We start from the raw sequence: 21,154 nt of genomic DNA, 5'->3' as shown, positions 1-21,154 counted from the left end.
TTACCCTATTATATACTACTAACTTTAATGACGTATTTCAAATGAATGAAAAATAGGTAATGATTGACATTTGGAAAAATTGTAACGTCGCAGTAGCTAATGCCGGCTTAAAATTTTACTGCCAGTTTACAAAAAAAAATCGCTTATTATATTGTTATAACCTTTTGACTAGGTACTATAAATTTTATAGAAAGCAATACAGCTGATTTTCGAATTTGCCGCAGGTTTGATTTAAACTCGGTACTCGTAATAAATCTACGAGCGGAGCGCGTTTAAACAGCGCGCCTTTATTTGTCTTGCAGCACCCGCCCATTATTCTTGTTATGAATTCGAACTCGGTGTTAAATTAATTCCGATTGTCAACACGATGTTCCGTAGTGCAGTAGGAAATGAAGTCCGTATGTGTCAAGTCAGTGTCTCAACCAGAAAGGGTGGATCATTGTTAACCATATTAGGAGAAGTTTACCTAATTTGGCAACGGCGACTTCTAAATATGGGAGAGGGGCCGGCCTTAGGTTCGCATTAGTATAAATGCGCCGTGTATTTCCGAGGAGAGAATCTTTGAAATGAAAGCATGCCCTCAAAATAACCGCCATCGAGAAATAAACGCATATTATTTCATGGTTTCGAGCTTAGATAGACGTGGTGGTGAAGCCGAGCATGTTTTATTCGCTGAGAGGGACTACTTTCTCTCCGCAAGGTGGCGGTGCTTCGGCCGCGAGACACGTAGGTCAAATTACGAACAACAGTAGTGGCGTGGCGATGGCGCTATTGTTGTGGTGCTGGTGAGGCGTGGGGCATGCTCTGTGAGGTTCGCGGCGCGCGTGTAGTCCTGAGATGACACAAGTGTAAACAAGTGTCGTGACAAGTGATGGATACCCCACCGGGCGGGGGAAGAGATTCCCGATTTAACATGGGATACAACATGTCACTTCTGAGCGGTGAAGGGGCGACAGATATCTACGGAAATGCTGGCCACAGTAGCAGACCTTCAACTTCGATCAGTTCAGGGGTGCCAAGGCCTACGTTATCGCTGCCGACCAGTTGTGCGGGCTTGCAGCGCGGTGTGAAACGAACGTCCTCGGATGTGTACTTGGATCAGGAAGTGTCCGGTGCTCGCTCTGGCATGTCATCGCACGGCGGTCTGGGTCTCGCGGGAGAGTGTGGTGCTGAGATGGGCGATACATCGTTCACCGAGGTGAAGAAATCACCGCCAGCAAATGGAAAAAAGACCAAAGGACGCGTGAAAATAAAAATGGAGTACATAGACAATAAGTTACGACGTTACACGACATTTTCGAAGAGGAAGACGGGGATTATGAAAAAGGTAAGAACTTGATAAGCGGATGCTACTGTCGTACCTGTCGTGACAGATCGCTGCACCTGTTACCGAATGTTAGTTTTAGCGTCTCTTAAACTAGTTATACTCAGATATTTACATTGCATACATCCAAGCGTGTTGGAATTATCGTCTTGTGTTAAATTTTTCACTCTTGCTGGGCTATTCAAGCATTTAGTAGAACCCTTTATGTTCAATGAAAAATGTTGTGTTTGTGCCATTTTCGAGTAACGTTTTTATCAGAATGCATGCAATGAAATTTTAAAGATTAATGAGCAAATATTTGTAACTAAGTGCATCACACGTACGTCGGATTACATAGAAGTAATTTATAGACATCGCAAAAACCAGCTGTGAAGTAACATAACCTCAAAGCCGTCAATGTTAACATTCGGTTGTAAACAAGGTTAATGTTTTATTTATTTTTACTTGAACAACATTGTAGGTGCTAAAATTGGATTGTTATATTAATAATAGTAATTTTAATTATCATCCTGTTCGTACAAGACACAATTTGTTAGGAGTTACCAGTGTGTTTAGTTTTGACGTTGGTATACCTACATGATGGCGGTCAGCTTGCTAATTTTAATAATTTGTAACCATTTTCTAGTTAGACATCAAAGTGCCAACACTTAGAGCGCGTTAGCCATAATTCTACTGTCTCGCATAGCAAATAAACGACTTATACAAATAAATTATATATTTATTTCTTTTAGAAGGAGATTAGTGTGGCATTCTACTCATACTTTTAATGACAAACACTACCTACAGAGTTTACATGCTTTTGTACTGACCAATATTCAGCGTTTTGTTGTTAACATTTCAGTTTTCTGTTCTTGTTCACTCTAACCCATTGCTCAAGAACCTCAATTGGTACTTAATCGTGATGCTAGAAATATTTATATAAAAAATATAAAAGGTAGTTTTATTTGCCTAATTATGTCTAGAGTTGTGTTTCATTTCACTGCTATGGGTCCTTACATGGCTTTGTGCCCTTGCAAACTGCATAGGAGCTGTGATGATGCTGTTCCAATTTACCATACACCTCTGAATTTTCCCCTGCAGCCAAGGCCTAAAACAGTGGCACCTTCTCGATTACTAGATCGTTTGTGTATGAACAATGTTATTTCAGATCACAATATGCTCAATTTTTGTAAAGGACATCAGGGTGTCAGAAGGAGGCTTAAAGGGAGTGAACAGGACATATTGCAACAAAGTAGAACATCTATGATAAAGTAAACATAGAAGAGAGTAAAGCCAAATTGTCCTGAGGATTTTTTTTTTAAATAACACATTCACTTAATAAATCCTACTTTATCTTAACCTTTTATTGGTAATGAAATGATTCCAGTTTCACATAAATCAGAAAATGACATAGCACAAAAATAAAATGGAAACTTAGATTATCCACTTGATTAATCAATAGCTAGTGATAAACAAAATAATTATTTTTTGAAGAATACAATATTGATATTCTAGCATGAAGCTAAATTACAGGCATGGGGAAATGCATCATCATTAGAATAATTAATTTACTGAAATGATACATCTTTACATCGAGGCAATGATGTTGGAGCGTAACAAAAGTGTAATGCTCAGAAGGCAATCAAAAGTGCAACAATCAGGAGTAAATGTGTTACATTTAAAAATGTAACACATAGTGAAAAGTGTTCAAATTACTAGAGTGAAATTATATGAATTATAAAATAAAGTATTTCAATCTCAGGGTCAACACCAAACTTCTCCACTCTGTTTCCTAGAGGGAGCATAGTGACCGTTATAGGGCACTGTCATTGAATAATTGACTAAAGAGAATGGTCAAACGCTAGGGTGTATATACCGGGTTGGGGGGGGGGGGGGGGAAGGCGCTGTGGCTCCCTGAAGATTAAGAAGTCCCTTGCTGAGGGGGCCTGCTTGCGCTTACAAAATCGTGACTGTGAAAGGGGGTTGATGAACGTAAACTTCAAAACTACCTATGTTTTGTAGAATACTTTGTGTGTATTAAAAATTTTTTGGCCTATTACATGCATGCAGGCCAAAATATAGACAGTATAGCCTACATCATGTAAGCACCATATCCATAGATGACGTATGTCGGTTAAAACCCATGGACAAACTCTTGGGCCCCTTTTGCAAATTTTCGCGGGCCCCCCTTGCGCCCCTGGTCAAACAAGAGAGAACACATGGTAAGAGGCGCGTGTGGCCTCCGACACGCTAGCTCCGCTCACTCACAGAAGCAGACTGGTGCAGATTTGTGATAACACAGCATAGGCTACTTCATTCCCCTGTAAATCCTAGTTTACCGCAGATTTATTCCATTTCAAATGATATTACTTTGTAGAGAGTTTTAACCGACTGTTTTAATACTTTCACTTTCAAGGTCTGTAATTCACGCATTTCCGCAAGTTTAAACACATCATTTATAAATGCGTCAGCTGGTTCACTGTCTTCTTTTCTACGTTTGAAAAATTTGGCTCGTTCGTAAACGAGATTTTTGTTTACCGAGAAGAAACTGTGAAACCGGCCTTTCACTATATCATATATCATATATGTCAATTCCTAAGATATACTTAATTTTAATTTTTTGTACTATAATCAACAATTTGTTTATTTTTTGTAAGGTAATAATCTTATGCCATAATTATATTATTAATTTATAATTACTTCATAATAGACTAATTAATAAAAGTAAAATAATGTTTTTATTTCATAGCCATAATTTATGATGTCCAGTAGAATGTAGGTAGGCCTTAACTCTTACATTCAGGGTTTGATAAACTCCATGTAGCATTGAGATATAAATTGTGTACTTCAGTGGATAAATAGATTGAAAGGGTTAAGAAATTTTTTCATCAATTTTATGTTTTAACACACCTATCTAACTGAACAATTTAGTTGTTTGTCGTAGCCTTTTCGAACTAACAATTATTTCCGAATCCAGTCAGGATTAAATAATATGCTTTTACAGGACTTTGAGTAATGTAGTACATTACACTTTAAAGTATTATCACTAACAATTCATTTACCTTCAGTTGAATGGGGAGCCAGGTGTCTGTAGCCTATGATTGCCCAGGCTCTGCAGTAACCACAGCGAGTAGTGTTGGTGCAAAAGTTGAGGATACATAATTTATAGGGACAAGATTATATGGTGAATTTCAATAAAACCGAAATAACATGGCAAAGCATGTCAGTGCAACATGTAACACCGAACTGCAAGTTAATACACCATTTAGCACCAAAATGTAACTAAAAAATCAGTTGTCTGTAAAGTCGGTTTACTGACGATAGTTTAATGTGACAACGTCATAACAAAACATTGATGAAATGATTGCATACTTTTATGAATAAAATTGAATCATTTTTATTGAATTATCACTATTTTGTATGGATACGAAGAAGGAGTGAAATGAAATATACAATTTAATTGATAAATTTACTTTTATTTGCACTCATTAATTCAAATATGTTTATTACTTTAACGAAGAGATTATTTTAACTATAACTTTTATACATGTTTGCTATTTAACTTCTTCCAATCTGTGTTATTCTGTTAAGGATAGGACGATGATAGGAAAAGTAGGAAACAAATGGAAGTGTTTCAAATTTAATGTGCCTCGAAAAAGTCAAATTGATGATTGTTCCAATTGAGTGGAAGAGAGATAGATGCGGCGCAAGCATACAATGAGCGTAATGGGACACAGTGCAATGGGACAGTGTGCATAACGGGACACTTTTTCGTGCGTGCAGCCAGCATTCGTCGATTTATTAGACTTCACGTCAAAATTTTACAAATTTAATTCAAACCAAAAAAATTTTATCTTTTACTATCGTAAATTCATTTAATGTAATTATTTAGCATGTCTTTTGTACCCAAATTTGTGAACTAAGTGTATTGGAAAAAAATTATATGATGTATGATCTTGCATCTCTTATTATTTACATTGGCACTTTTTCGAACACTCAAAACTATGCTGATTTATTTTTATTTTTCTGAGTAGTTCTTTTTGAGACATGCTTATTACAAATTATTTTATTGTATAAGTGCATCATCATATGTCATTCAAAATGAGACTATTTTGGTAAAATAAGTATAAAGAAATAGTTTAAATTTCATAATTGTTGAATAATACAACTTTTTTATTGAATAAAAATCATATATAAAAATACAAACAATAATACCAAAATCTCCTGTTTTTAAAAAAAAATATTGTGTTAGAAATAAAACCATAAATTCTTATTCCTTATAATTTAAGAAACAGTAACACGAGGAAAGGAAATGGTCAAAAACTCACCTATTTTTTCTCACAAAGGGATATACATTTTTATTAGCAATCACTAAAAATTATGCTGATACTGGCTTTTGTTCAGACATCTGTAGTGAATATTGAATTTTGCAAGGTTTTAAAATAATAATTATGGAATATCACAAAATTCCTCACTAACTAGAGCCTGCAGAAGGGCCTTCTCTGGCCGGACACTGCTTGTGGCTAGCTGTCTGAATCGGCACGACTTGACGTTTCAGACGGTGCTGTATTACAGGCAGCCTGAAGCACGGTTTAGGCAGGGCCAGGCACGGGAACATAGAAAAGCGCTAATCAGGATGCATGGAGGAGCCAAGGCATAAAATTCATAGCACAAGGAAAACTATGTACAGAGGTGTTGGGGGCGATATATTTGCGTGCTTTGTTCGTTTCAAAAACCATTTCTTAAAATTCTAAATTTAATAGTTTTCAATAATTATATAATTTTATATTATAACTTGCAGGAAAAACAAAGCTTGGGGTGGAAAATTTAAAATTTCCTCAAATAAAGTTTAATTATGATTGAGTACACAAGGGTAAAAATCACTTTAAATTTAGTAAAGACATGTGTGAAATAAGCAGTACGTAGGGTGAAAGTACTTTTTACTCTGAAATGAACATTTCACTAGAAAGCACACTTACCTATACCTTAAGCACTATAACATTAGGGTCAAAATTGCTTAAGGTGGTTTCAGGATAATAAGAGCGGTAAGAAATGCATTTTTGCTGGATGGTTTTGCTTTATAATCAACTAACTGACCTATTACCACCCACAGACCTTATAGACTAGTTCATAAAGGTCGAAACTGCTCCAAATAATTTTTGTTTTTAATAATTTTAAAAAATAGTGAAGCTTTTGAGGTGGTGGGTAGGTTGGGGTTGGAGGTGGTCATGTTCAAGTATTGCTTAAGTGTAAATTAAATTGGTCACTAGCTATTTGTCAGCGAAAAATTTACTAGTGTGCTGCGAGGGTATCATTAGTGCGAGTGACAGTTACAAAGAGTGAGTAAAACTTGCTTATTCGTTCAATGAAGGTTTACTAGAGGTTATATATTATTTTTTATCAATGTTTTTAATGGCTCTTATTTCTGAAAATAATTTAAAAAAAAACTTACCCAAAATAATAAAAGTATATTTCTAATTTTTCACATTTTCATACTTTAGCAGACTTCAGTGATCTGTTAAAATCAGGATAGTAAATCTGTAAATAAAATTGAGGCTTTCCTAATTATTTTTAGATTTAAAAAAAAAATTGATGTTAAGTGATCTTTTTATAAGGGTTAGTGTCTATGTGGGATATCTGGTTAATTAGGCTGATGGATTTTTAAAGCAGATTCCCACTTATACCTAGCTTTATACTATTTTTAATCTTAAACAGCTAGTATTATAAATGTTTCAAATGAATATATATTTACTGGATTAAAACCAGCCTAAGTATTGATTATAAGAAAAAAATTAAATTTTACACCAGCAGTTTTTTTCACTCTAAATTTTTTCAGAGTTGTTCAAAGTTGTCTTTTGAAGTATGTAAAAGTACAAATTGGAAACAAAATTCAAGGATTAGGGTCTGCTTTCTGGTTTTTCTGATGTTACCTGATGAAACTCCTGAAGGTATTGACCTTGATTTTTCTAATTGGTTACTTTCTCTATTTACACTTACAGAGCATAATGCTGACTAAACACAATACAAGTAAATGGCAAAGGTAGTGTTTTAAGCCATACTGTTTGCTGTGCAGAGTCTTAAATTGGTCACTCCAACAACTAGACCACCTAACATGGTATCCTTCTGCCACTGTTTTCTATCAAGTGTTTGTGAACAGCTTCATGTGGTTGTCAGTGTTTGTAAACATCATGTGAAGCTTTGCTAGTGACAGTTGGGAAATGGATTCTACTTCGAGGACTGTCAAGTTTAAGACCAGTTACATGACAGGCGTTAACTCCAGACCACCGTGGCATATTAGTATCAGTAGGGAAAAGATTATATAATGAATTGCAATAAAACCGAAATAACGCCACAAAGCATGTCAATTCAACATATAATAACCGAAATGCTAGTTTATACACCATAAAGCACATAAATTGATCTAAAAACAGGAAATCATTCAGCAATTTGACAAAAATGAACTCAAATGACATAAAAAGTAATCATTTATTGCAGTAAGTTAATTGAATGCAATATATTGAACATGAGTTTTGTACCAAAATGTGTGAAATAAATGGATTGTTTGAACTTGCACATCATTAGTAACACGTTTTTGTATTAATGACTTTGGTTTATTTCTAAAACATAAAAATTTGCAGATTTATTTTTGACTTGAGTAGTTGCTCTAAACATGCTTATTCTAAATAAGACTATTTTGGTAAAATATGTATGAAGAAATATTTCATTTTCATACTTTTAGAATAATACACTAGTTTTATGATCTAAGACAATCTATAAAACTAAAAACAATAGCACTGAAATATTCTGTTTTAAAAATGAAATTTACCTGAAAATAAAACCATATAATCTTGTCCCTAATTGAAGAGGTGGATTCCAAAAGGGGCTAAGTCAAAAATGTACTTTTTCCAGGAAACAATTTTTTTGGTGTGAATGTGTATTTTGATAATGTCAAGCACAAAATCCACATAATGCTAATGTTTTACATTAAGAACATGTTCTCAGGCAGTTATTGTGATTATGAGTTCAATATATTACCTGTAATTAGGTTAAGAAAACGGAACATCGGTGACTTAGAGCTATTTGGAAAACTTGTCAGTGACTAAGAGCTTTTTGGAAAACTTGTCGGTGACTGAGGACTTTTTGAAAAACATGTAATTGAAGAATATTAGTCCTACCAGATTGACAGGCCTAAGTGTGATGTTTACATAATAATGAACAAAATATGTATGTAGACTTATGCATAGTACAAAACAAAAGCAACAATATGATCTTTAAAATGTGTCAAGTCTTTTGAGTGAACATTAAGGTTACAATGTTTAAAGGAATGGCTCTTCTTCATCATATAGTACAATATTGTTGTCGTTATCTCCTTCTACATTGTTAGTCAGAGCAGTTTGGTAAAACTGTCTTGCACATTGACTGAGTAAAACAAACTGCAGAAGTTTCTTCACATCTTGTCGCTTATTTTCACTAATATGGTTTTCTGCTGGCGAAACAGGAACGTTTGTGTACGCTTCTTTCAATACTGTACGTGATTTAGTCACCTTTACTGTTGTTGGCAGACCACAATATGTGTTTTGAATGTCAATAGTAGTGTCATGCATTCTTGAGTAGATGAGAACACGTTGATCAAGCATTTTAAAGGGAAGTCTTTTTACTATGGCCTTCTTTGAAGCTTCCATAAAGTTTGAGACCACCCAATCTATGCCTAACACATTTACTGTAGCACCCGTCGCAAATACCTTGTGATATTCACTAGGCTCTAATATTGTTTCTTTTTTCCGTAACTCCTTTTCAAATCTTCCAAATACTCGGTCAGGGGGCATATAGCTATGACCTCTGATTGGAAAGTAATGTTCCACTTTTGCAAAGGTTCTTGATTTGGCAACGTAGTTGAGTAAGAACATCATAACATTGGTGTTTTTATTTTGCCCACTGCAGGCATCTGAAAATAATCTCAGAGTCAAAAAGATTTTTGGTACATTTGCCAATTTTTTCTCAAGATTTTCCAAAAAATGACTCAATGCCGAACATACTTCATTAGAACCTCGACCACTTTGGTCTTCAGTCCAAGTGTACACAGATGTGTTGGAAGTGTTTTGTTGGTTTTCCATCAAAACAAACGTCAAATTGTACAGCCAGATTTGTCTGGCATAAAAGACCTCACCAATGCTTAATTTGGGCAGTGGTTGGTTTTGTTCCATGTCAAATGAAACACTTATTATATTGTTTTCTTGTTTCTTCATGATTTCATAAAATTTTTTAGCTCTAAGAGTATGTAGCCTATACTGAGTCATTAATCGAGCCTTTTCAGCAAGGTCACGTGACGTCTTGATTTGGTTCTTAGTCTTGTAACAAAATGAGCACACATCCGTCTTTGGGCTTCCGAAGCTGAGATTGAAGTTGTTTTGAAATACCTTGAAAAACTTAGATAATGAAGCAATTGGTTTGTTTTCTATTTTTTGGTTATCTTTCCACATTCGCCACAACTTTTTGATAGAAAGTTCAGGATTAAGATAACCACGAACACTTTTTCCTCGGCCATAATGGCTTTCATTGCATCTAAACGTTTTAATGTATGCAATCATTGAGTCTTTTATCGCAGTGTGTTTGGGATTTAACCTAGCCCCACCACGCCTTTCATGTGGGCATTCCCCATATACTTCCATGTGTTTGCTTAAGGTGTTTATTATTTTACGAGAAAATCTCGTTACAGACAAAAACGTTTTGTTACATACATTTAGAATACGACCGCTTGTCTGTCATATGAAATATTTAGTAACGGTACGGCTTCTAGGCTTATTTTTGTTTCTGGGCCTACGCTGTTTAGGCTCTTGTGCGACAATATACTTGAAAACACAGCTATTCTGTTCCGCAGCTGTTTTGTGTTTATAGATTTTGTCATAAAATGCACTTATATCTGCTGTAGACAGCAAAGCAGCCTTACAACTATTACCACCTTCTTTATGCGTGCATGCAACCAAAGGAGCACCTTGGGCCTCACTGCTGTTTCTGGCAAACTTTTTACGGTTTTTAACCCACTTATCTTCATTTCTTGCTCGTTTTCTACTTCGTGTACTACTTATATCTGTTACAGAACATGTGCTATCTTGTAGTTCACTTACATTCATTTTGGCATTTACTTATACATTAATTATTGACAAGACAAACCACCACAATAACAATAATAAACAGACATAACCTCTATGCAGTACAAAACCATGACAATACTTTCACCATAGAGTAACTAATACCTGTTTATGCATGCGCATATCGGTGCATGACTAACCAAGGCTTGTTTGGAAAACACTGCTGACTTAGGACGTTTTGGAAAGAAACCCAGATTTCACTACCGCATAACAGCTATAACTTAAGCGCTTTTGGAATACCTGTTACAGCCATAGATGCGAATAGTAAAAAGTTAGTTATTCCACATATAAACACAAAATCGCTAAAATGTGACTTAACCCCTTTTGGAATCCACCTCTTCAATTATCAGGGTTCATACACCACCTTAATATTACTTATCAACATCTTAATTTCGCAGAATAGAACAATACGCAAGCAGTTGATTGTGTTGTGCACCTAGAGCTAGACTCAGAATTCGCAGAATAGAACAATACACAAGCAGTTGATTGTGTTGTGCCCTTAAAAGTCCTCATATTTCACTCGGAATCCTTAAAAAACTCCATAATAAAAACTAATAGAGTGCAAGTTATGGATTAATGCAGGTATTTTTGTGCTATTTTGTTTCTGACTTGCCAGAAAACAATGTTTTGCGCAGGCGCAGTAAAATTGGCAAATTTTGGGCCACACAATTAGATTTTATACATAAAAATGTGTTAAATTCATTTTTCGTATTTTGTAACTCACAATCAAATTAAAAAGGTGTGATTTACTATTGATTTTGAACTTAAAAAGTAAATGTAATTAGTAATCAAATTAAATATTCGGCCTAGAAATTTCAAACACTATGCTTGGGTTAGATATGTGTTCCTTAGATAATTGTGGACAGAAGGGGCTTATCTGTAAGTATTGAACTACCCAATGGCATTATTTTTTATGCATTAACTATTTACATTGTTATTTTCTTGACGGATTTTGTGAAATTAAAAATAGTTTTCTATCTCTTGATAGTGATGAAAGTGACAAAGTAAATGGGTCTTTAAAAACTTATTGATGTTTGGTTGGACAAGAGGGTACAAACCGTGATTATAACATATTATAATGGCAAAATATTTTCCAACAGCTCATCGCTTGTGAAAAATTGTTGCTAATTTTTACTAGATGAGCCCGCCTATGCTAGACTTGATGGCTCCTATCAGATGCTATCACTTCGACTGTTCATGCTGGCTCATCTTGGACACTGCTCTGCGACTGCTCGAGCAAGTCTTATTTAGCTCTGCGTACACTGTTCCTGCTTTGAAAACAGTGCAGTCTTCAGAATAAGGAACATTCACAGAAAAGGGTAGAAAAAATTTCTTGAATACTTACTAAGGAAATACCTAGGAAGGTACAATAAATTAAGGCAAACACATAGCACACATTGTCAGATATCCTGCTGGAGCTGATATTTGGAAGGTTGGTTCATTATCTGTGCACCAATAGGACACTTGTTCAGGGTTCATACACCTCCTTAATATCCTGAAAAAGTCCTTAATTTGTCTTTAAATGAGTAAGGGCCCGTAAAAGTCTTTAAATTTCACTATGCATGTAATAGATAAATGCAGGTTTTTTTTTCTTCCTGAATTGGTAGCAAACAACACTTTGTGCCCAGCACAATAGGTGAATTTCAGGCCCCATGATTATACTTTATATATAAAAAATTGAGTTTGTTTTTTCACTTTTAGTATACCACCTTTAAACTAAAAATGTGTGATTTTGTTTTACTGTTTGTACTGTATACTTATATAAAGTAAATGTAAATTTGTGAACTAATTAAATATTGGAGCTTGGGTTATATATATATATATATATATATATATATATATATATATATATATATATATATGTGTGTGTTCCAGAGATAATTCTGGATAATGGGAAAGGGCGGATGATGTGGGGTTAATCTGTAAGAATTGAACAACATAAATTATTTTTTGTGCATTAACTATTAAAAATTTTTTCCTTAAGGGATTTTTGTTATTACAAATAGTTTTCTACCTTTAATTAGTATTGTATTGTATGAGATAATGTATGTGAATGACAACTCATATGGACTAACCTGAAAACAAATTTTAAAATGTTACACGAAAATGTGGAATGGTAGAACTAAAGGCGCGTTTCCACTGAGGCAACAGGCAACATTTTGTTGCCATGTTGCTTTCCACATGTTTAAAAGGCAACATGTTTCCTGTCGTTTCGACTATAACTGTTTCCACTGCTGTCGCTTATGACTGGCGACATGTTGCCTGTTGCCTACGCGTTTCCACTGGTTTCTACAAATACATGCGGTCGTTCGTAAAAATGGAGGATATGATAGCAGCTGCTGCATTTTTGGTCTTTCATTCTGCTGCTGTTAAGCATAAAAGAAAACATTGTTTGTGGAGAAGAGATATTTTCTTAAAGAGTATACCATTTCAAGAAGATTTTGTGACGAAGCTGTGGCCGATGATGAAGCCCTCTTCAAAAACTTCTCTCGGATGTGTAAAGAAGATTTTAATTATCTTCTAGAAAAATGTGAACCAAAAATAAGGAAATCTTGACACAAATTGGCGGTCTGCAGTGCCACCTAAAGTTCGGTTTTTGGTAACGCTGCGGTTTCTGGCTACCGGGGACAGCTACAATCACTGATGTTTCTCTTTAGAATTTCTGTTCCCATTATATCACGTATTTTTCCAGAGGTCTGCCAGGCTATTATCGAAGTTCTGAAAGTTTTTGTGAAGGTAAGCATGAATACCTACATCAATATATCATTTATGTAATATCTTACAAGTAAATAGGGATCTGTATTTTTTATTTCTAATTAGTAGATGAGATCTAACATTTTGTGACACTGATGTGAAACAATATCCCACTGTACAAACATTACACTGTACACAAACATAGAAAATACATAAAACATTTTACTGATATAATACAGTAAAATCACTTTTTCTCTTAATCACAAGAAAAATTTTGTTATGCAAAATACAGTTTAATATATTTATGTTTATAACTGTCAATAATCTGTGATATCGCGCCTCTAATAAAGAGCTTTGTGTGATGATGCCTTACTGGCAGTATTAAAAAATTCACCCAGTTCTGTTAAACGATGTGTAGGTGAAGCCTGACTTGTACAGCTTTTTTGAATTGTACCTTGTTCTTCGGGTGGTGGCTGGGTAATGAAAGATGCAGATGCGGAAAAAGTATTTGAATTGTTGTAAACGTTTCGCTGGGGAGAAACGTGAGCAGAGTGACCAGTGTAGCTTGATGTAGGGTAGTGTCCTGGTGGATGCAAAGGGTTTGCTGTTGAAACACAGACAGGATATGTTGTATCTGCTTCGTCAAATTTACCCATTCCTGCGTGAAACAAAATATTATTTATTAAATGTTTTGTAATCATCTGTGTTTTTTTTAAAGCTTCCTAATTTCATTTGCGACATGCTCGCCATAAATTGCACAGTCATCCCTCTTCGTGCACTGTTGTAAAATGTTGTAGGCTTCCTCTGCCCGTTCTTCCTCAACGCTCTTCCGTTTTCTTGTTCTAGCTTTCGTGACTTTGTCATTCGTATCTGCTTCCTGATCCTGTCTAGGACTCTCTGCCGGTTCTGAATTTTTGACAGAAGTATCAATTTCATTTTATGATCCTTCCTGCAACAAACAAAATATTATTATAAATATTTTATCTTTATTAGCCATTTGTCTGCATAATATACAAATTAGGCATTTGTTTTTTATCTATATGTTCCAGTTACCGCAGACTGAAGATGAATGGAGGAAATTGTCGAGAGAGTATGAGCAAGTCTGGCAGTTTCCTCATTGTATTGGCTCGGTTGACGGCAAGCACATTGTGTTGCAGTGCCCAAATAAGAGTGGGAGCACTTACTACAACTACAAAGGATCGTTCAGCATTGTGTTAATGGCGGTTTGTAATGCACAATACTGTTTTACATCTGACAATATTGGATGCCAAGGTAGAATTTCCGATGGAGGTGTGTTTCGTGACACTCTTTTCTATAGAAAGTTGTCGAAAATAGATTGCACATGCCTCCTCCAGAAAATCTGCTGGGAAGGCAGAAATCATCCCCATATGTGCTGATAGCGGACGATGCTTTTCCATTACAAACTAACATCATGAAACCCTATCTAGGAACACATGGAAAAGGATCGCCCGAAAGAGAATACAACTACAGGCTTTCCAGAGGTCGTAGAGTGGTCGAGAACACTTTCGGTTTATTGGCAAGTTTTTTCAGATTATTTCGAAAACCATTACTGCTTGGAGTAAAACATGCTGAAACTGTAACAACTGCATGTATATATCTACACAACTTTCTACGAATGAGGGCAGTTTCGAGACCATTGTACATGCCTCCTGGGGCATTTGATGTGGATACCCAAAATGGAAACTGGTTTGATGGAGCATGGAGAGCTTCAGCAGCTGGATATACAGGGATGGTTGAGATTCCAAAGGTGCCACGCAGGCCTTCGAATGACGCCAAAGAAGTACGTGAAGAATTTAAAGAATACTTCCTTTCAGACATCGGAAGAATACCATGGAAAGATATGTATTAATGAAATGCAGTTTACGGCTTCAACTTGTGTATAATGTGAGGCAATGCATTAAACATAAGGTGTCTTTGGACAAGTATATATAAGTATATAGAACTGTAAGTAAAGTGTTTCCTGGGATTGTTTTTTAACATACCTAATATTTGGGTGGAATTCAAATCTGCACCCAAAGTTATGTTTTAAAGAAAATTGTCATCAGAGATACTTTCCATGTCATTTTTAATGAAGTTAATCCAGCTGACTTTTCTACAATATTCTATATATGATTAGATTTCTGAATGAGTGCATTAACATTTCAACAATGCTAAACATGCAGGTTGCAGGCACATGATAAAATTAATGTTTTTTTTTCTACATCGGAAAGTCTAATGCTATTGTAGAAATTGCAAACCATAGACAATGTCATAAATTTGTCAATATGAGGAAATTTCTTTTCACAATTTATTAAACTGTAGATTATTTTTTTTTAATTTCATACTATTTTGTCAACTTTGAATTGTAGTAAACAATATTTCGTTTCTCATGTTTTAAATTCATGAACATAATAAATTATGTCATATTTATTACAAGAATATAAAAAACTTTTATAGTTTTAAAGTTATTAAAAATAATAAACTTTTGTGGTCGCTTACTTCATCAATGGCTTCTTCTTCAGTTTCTGTTGAAAATCCTCTTCTAGGTGTACTCACATCAAGAAGAAACGTCAAGGATTCGTACGCGAACCATTTATCCTTTTGCGTGGTGATGAGCCGGATCTTGCCGATGTAAAGTATTTGTGCTCAAGCATAAAGGCACTGTGCACATACTTTTTTTTTTTTTTTTTTTAACTTCTGCCACTTCACAACTAAAATTAACCGCCAGTACTTTCAGCGCATCAAGTTTTAAAATTATTTTTATATCCAGGGAGCCGAATATCCCAAAGTATTAGTAACTGCCTGTAATTATCGATAAAAGCAATAGTCTTTTCCTTCGACCACTCCATGTTGCTTCTACAATGTCTACTGTTCCCGACCAGCGTGGGAAGCATGGTGACAGGGGGCGACATGTGGAAGGCGACAAGATTCTCGTAAACAGTGACACGTTCGACACTGTCGCTTGCATCGAGCGACATCTGTCGAACCAGTGTAAACACTCAGTGCTCGGCAACAATGTCGCATTCCACATGTTTCCGAAATGTTGCCTCAGTGGAAACACACCTTAAGAAATTATGTTACAAAGAGACTAATATTTGAGTGACTGTAAGAAATAATGCTGTCGCGGGTTTTATTGATTCCCGAACAATTAAAACAAAACAAAACAATACCCTTAATTGTGGTGAAGTTTGTTTTTTTATGAAGGAACACTGGTTTCAAAAATAGAGGGGTCCGGGGGTCCTCTCCCAGGAAAATTTGGATTTATAGGTGAAAATTGGTGCTATTTAAGAAGTTTTTGTATCTAATTGTTGAATATACTGCTGGTAGAAAAAAAAAATTTAGTATGGTACTAAATTTTATTTTAGACAAGAATCAATCAAAGATACCCTTATCAAACCCAGGGTCTCGTCCGCACAAAATCAGTATTATTTTAATACCATGAGAATCATAGCATGCATTAAAGTCCACATTCTGTGCAACTTAAATCACTGACAATGATAGTTTGCTTTTTAATGCATTCACACACACAAATTAAGTTCACTCTACAAGTAAAAACAAAGTATAAAATTCACACATATAATGTCTAGTTTAAACTACAGAAATACAGTCCAAAATTATGCAAAAATTGAGATAAACGTAGCGCACTCACAATTCTTAGAAGGTAATATATTATAAATTTTTTACTGGTTATAGTAATTTTGGAAGTCTCTAATTTTCAGGAATACTCTTTTTTTGGTCTAAATCTAATCTAGTATAATACATAGCAAAGTAAATAATTAATACACAGCATCAGTAAAAGAATTGTGTCACTGCATTTGAAGGAATTATGAAAATCGACTTGTTCTAATGTTCTGTCTGTCCTTCCAGGAAACGAAAGCCTCATATTTAATAATGCTGCATCACTTCTGTCAAATACAGTTGATGATACATATTGCAGACATGCTAAATGAAATGTTCGTGGTACACTATTAAAAAAAACACTACTAAAAACTATTATTCATGACAAGGCAATATGATTGGTTTGAACGATCAAGCAAGTCTCGTACGTCGAAACTTGAATGATTTCACTTATTCCATTCCAAGTATTCCGTCTGCGCTGCTATAATCTACTGTTAAAGCATGACTCCATATATCAACTTGCCCCCCCCTTCCCCCTTAAGGTTATCGGCTGGCGACGCTCTTGGGCACGGGTGAGTTGGGGACTGGGTTCTGTACTGACAGACCATTTCCTGGAAAATGTGCGCAGGGCAACAGTCGTTTACTCATCGCGAAATACTTGTGAAGACATGCACGCAATCATTGGGTCGTGCCTGCACTGTGGTAGAAATTATTCGTCTAGAAATGTGAATTAATGTTTTTGTAGTTCAGCATCATAACTAGTTCCTGGCTTTGGTCATTTGGAGAAGTAGTTCAGTAAATTAAAACCATGCTTAAGTTTAGACATTCTGATACCGCACTCACTATCAACATCAGTTCTAAAACTCGCGAAGAAGAACACTGCCCAGTCCCCACAATCATCGGTAATGTTACACGGTAGCCGAAAACAGACTTGAGTAAGAGAAAATGAAAACGCATCGACTAACAGAGCGAGGGATAACGATTAGGGGAGGCGGTGCCGGGTAGAGATTACTAGGCGCTGCAGGGGTAAGCAGTCGTCTGGCGACACCATAATGTATACAATGACGTGAAAACATCTCACATAGTTTGGTAGATTGAGCGCTGCCCATAGACCATCGTACCTATTTTACTGGGACTGGGAACGGTTTTACTTTTTTCATTCTAGATTTTTTCTTCACATTTTCGGAGGGGGTTTAAAACCCCAAACACCCCCCCTTCCCCTGGGTGCGCCACTGCAAGGAGTAGCCCTTTAATTGGTAGTGCACCTGAGAGCTGATGTTATATACTGTACTGTCTATATTTGTTAATTTTTTGACTTTGGTTGGTTTTGGCTTGTTTTCTGTGTGATTGCTTATTCATCTTTCAGTGTCAACATTATTTCAAAATAGACTAAATTGGTAGAAGTAGGTTGTTTGTCGAACTAAAATAAATCGATCTGAATTAAAGATTTTAGTGGCAAGATTCTTAGGTATTAAGTGGAAGAATTTTGAATGGTTTGGGAAATATAAATAATTTTACAGATGTGATCTTAATCCTGGAAGCCAAGAATTAGTTAGATCTTAAGGTAAAATCAGTTTAATTCCCAGTTAATTATACCTAATTAAAAGTTAAAATTAATAATTTTCTTATTGTGGTTCTTTTCAGTACACACAGATATACAGTTGTACAAATTTTTGTACAGTTACTATCTTTTGTAAAGTGCTGCTAGTCGGTATCGTATCGTAACACAAAGTACCCCTTTTTAGTGGTTGCTAATGTAGCATTGCAATAAAAAACTAGTATGTATATTACATTTATATTAACTTTTTGAGATCTTCAGTATAAAGATATGTAATTCAATGCAAAACAATCCTTACTCTGATTAATAGTTTTGAATTTTACTATTTTTGGTAAATATGTAGAGTAGCGGTATTTGCGAAAAAAATGCTAAAAATCTGAAATTACTTTTATTATATGCTCTTTCACTTCCTCTTTTCATTAAAACCGGCGGAGATAAGAAATTCCAAATACTTTAGGAGATATCGAATTTTTTAATTTTGCAATACTATACCTGTACAATCTTTCGACCGCCAACATTTTTGTTATTTTGCCGTGTGTTCGTGAATGTGTAATTAATTAAAATGGTCAATTAGGTCAGGTCAGTTACATTATTAATACTTTCAAACTAAGCGGACATTAAAAATAATGTGAATTAATTTTAATGGCTGTTTAGTTTTAAAATAATTATAATGAAACTGACCTGACCAAATGAACCGGGACAAAAGATGAACATTAGGAACTAAAATGGTTGATTAGGTCAGGTCAGTTACATTATAAATACTTTCAAACTAAGCGGACATTAAAAATAATGTGAATTAATTTAAATGGTTGTTTAGTTTTGAAGTATTTATAATGTAACTGACCTGACCAAACAAACCGGGACAAAGGAAGAACAGTAGGAACTCACGTAATTCTTTTTTTACTTATTACTTGCGCTACAATAAATGAATAAATAATCACATATTGGTTCATTTGAATACTGGCCAATCACGGAACTGTCACGTGACAAAATTCTCCAATAAAAAAAAATAGATACTCGTAAACAAGAAACAATTGTGAGTGCCACATGAATACACAGGTATTGTGATGAAAATTAAAAAATTCAATAGCTCCTAAAGTATTTGGAATTTCTTATCTCTGCCAGTTTTAATGAAAAGAGGAAGTGAAAGAGCATATAATAAAAGTAATTTAGGATTTTTAGCATTTATTTTCGGAAATACTGCTACTCTACATATTTACCCTATTTGTAAATCAATTAAGGACAAATTGTTACACATATGCAGAACATACTTTTCACAAAAGTCAAAACAAACATCGACAAATACACAATACAATATGCAAATTAAAACTTGCTAATAATACTAGACATGAAAAACAAGCCTCTTCCAATAGTATAGATCAGCGGTTCCCAAACGGTGGGTCGTGACCCACTAGTGGGTCGCGGAAGGGTTACAGGTGGGTTGCGACTTGATCCTAAAACTATCAGAAACCATCGAATAAACCACCACAAAAGATAAGAAAATTCTAAACAAATCGAATTGTGTGCAAACACATATCTATTGTTAAATAAATAACTGTTTTACTACAAAGTGCTTATATTTTGTCAACCATTTTCAAATCAGAACACAAATTGTTTATCAATAATCAATAGGTATCTTAAAAAAACATATATATATCCAATATTTGATGGTAAATTATTTATACATAAGGAAGGGATACGATACAAATAAGGTTTTTTTACTCCTCCATGGACCGGTAAACCGTGGAGGTATTCCTATAAGGATAGGTAGGTCGCCAGCTGAATACGTTTGGGAACCACTGGTATAGATAAAACCAAAAGGAATTATTGCTATCTAACTAATTGTTAACATTGGCACTTTTGTGTCAAATTTACATGAATCAATTTAGTTTCTGATATTTTTAATTTATTTCAGTTGTTCAAAATCTCAGGGAATTGTTTTAATCCAATAACGAATAAAATGTTGGCCAACTAGCTCTTGTTAAGCATAGAGAATCCTTTGCTCAGAACTCTGCACTCTGACAAATTTTTCATTATAACCACATTCACTGAACGGTGCCTGGAAAACCTTTTTCTTATTAATAAATTTCACTTTTAGATATACCGTGATCTGTTAGGCATTAGATAAAATTAAACTTTTAGATATAATCAGCCAGGAAGTTCAAAACTTTAGATGACTTCACCAATAAGCATACCAGCATTCCAATATGGTTAGATGCCTATTCAAGCCTAAATCACATACACTGACCTTATACTGGAAATAAACAATAATAGTATCTTCAAATACTATCATCACAAATTGTTAAATTAACTCTTGGGCTGAGATACATTAGAAATCCGAGTGCTAGACTCAATATACAATTATATCAGATGAAATATTCACTAGCACAGATCAGATGGTATGGACAGGCTTGAAGGCTCCCAAAATAATTTTTCATTCTTCCAGAAAATACAGAATATGCATACAATTTAAACACTACAATGTTTTTAAAACAATAGGTTCTGCACATACCAAAACCTTCAAACATGGCAGGTAAAATTTGACTATTTCTGCACTGATGTCATAAACCATAATTTCACATGTTAAAATATGATGTCAGATATATAGAATAACATAATCTAAAAATATTAAAATCATTTACAGTCAAAGCTTTTCATTACATAGACAATTAAGTCATACTCAAAAAAAAGTAGCAAAGAATAGTTAGATGAAAGATATTACTGTCCAAATCATTAGAATCCAAAGAGTAAAAATAATTTCTACATAGATGAACAAAATGAAATAAATTGATTAAAACCCAATCAAATATACGTAATGTGAGGCAAGCCCTG

The 21,154-nt window shown here is 34.7% G+C and overlaps 1 protein-coding gene across 1 annotated transcript in view; it reads left to right on the top strand.

Annotated features, from left to right (window-relative positions):
• The first annotated feature begins 733 nt into the window (after positions 1-733).
• Positions 734-21,154, top strand: part of LOC134538729 (serum response factor homolog) — a 155,562-nt gene continuing 135,141 nt past the window's right edge. The window contains exon 1 of the mRNA XM_063380191.1: positions 734-1,327. Coding sequence (XP_063236261.1) covers positions 872-1,327 — 456 coding nt within the window. The 5' untranslated portion in view covers positions 734-871. The remainder of the gene's footprint in view (positions 1,328-21,154) is intronic.

Source organism: Bacillus rossius, chromosome 1 (genome assembly GCF_032445375.1).
Source record: "Bacillus rossius redtenbacheri isolate Brsri chromosome 1, Brsri_v3, whole genome shotgun sequence".
Taxonomy (NCBI): Eukaryota; Metazoa; Arthropoda; class Insecta; order Phasmatodea; family Bacillidae; genus Bacillus; species Bacillus rossius.
This window is presented reverse-complemented; position numbering and strand designations above follow the sequence as displayed.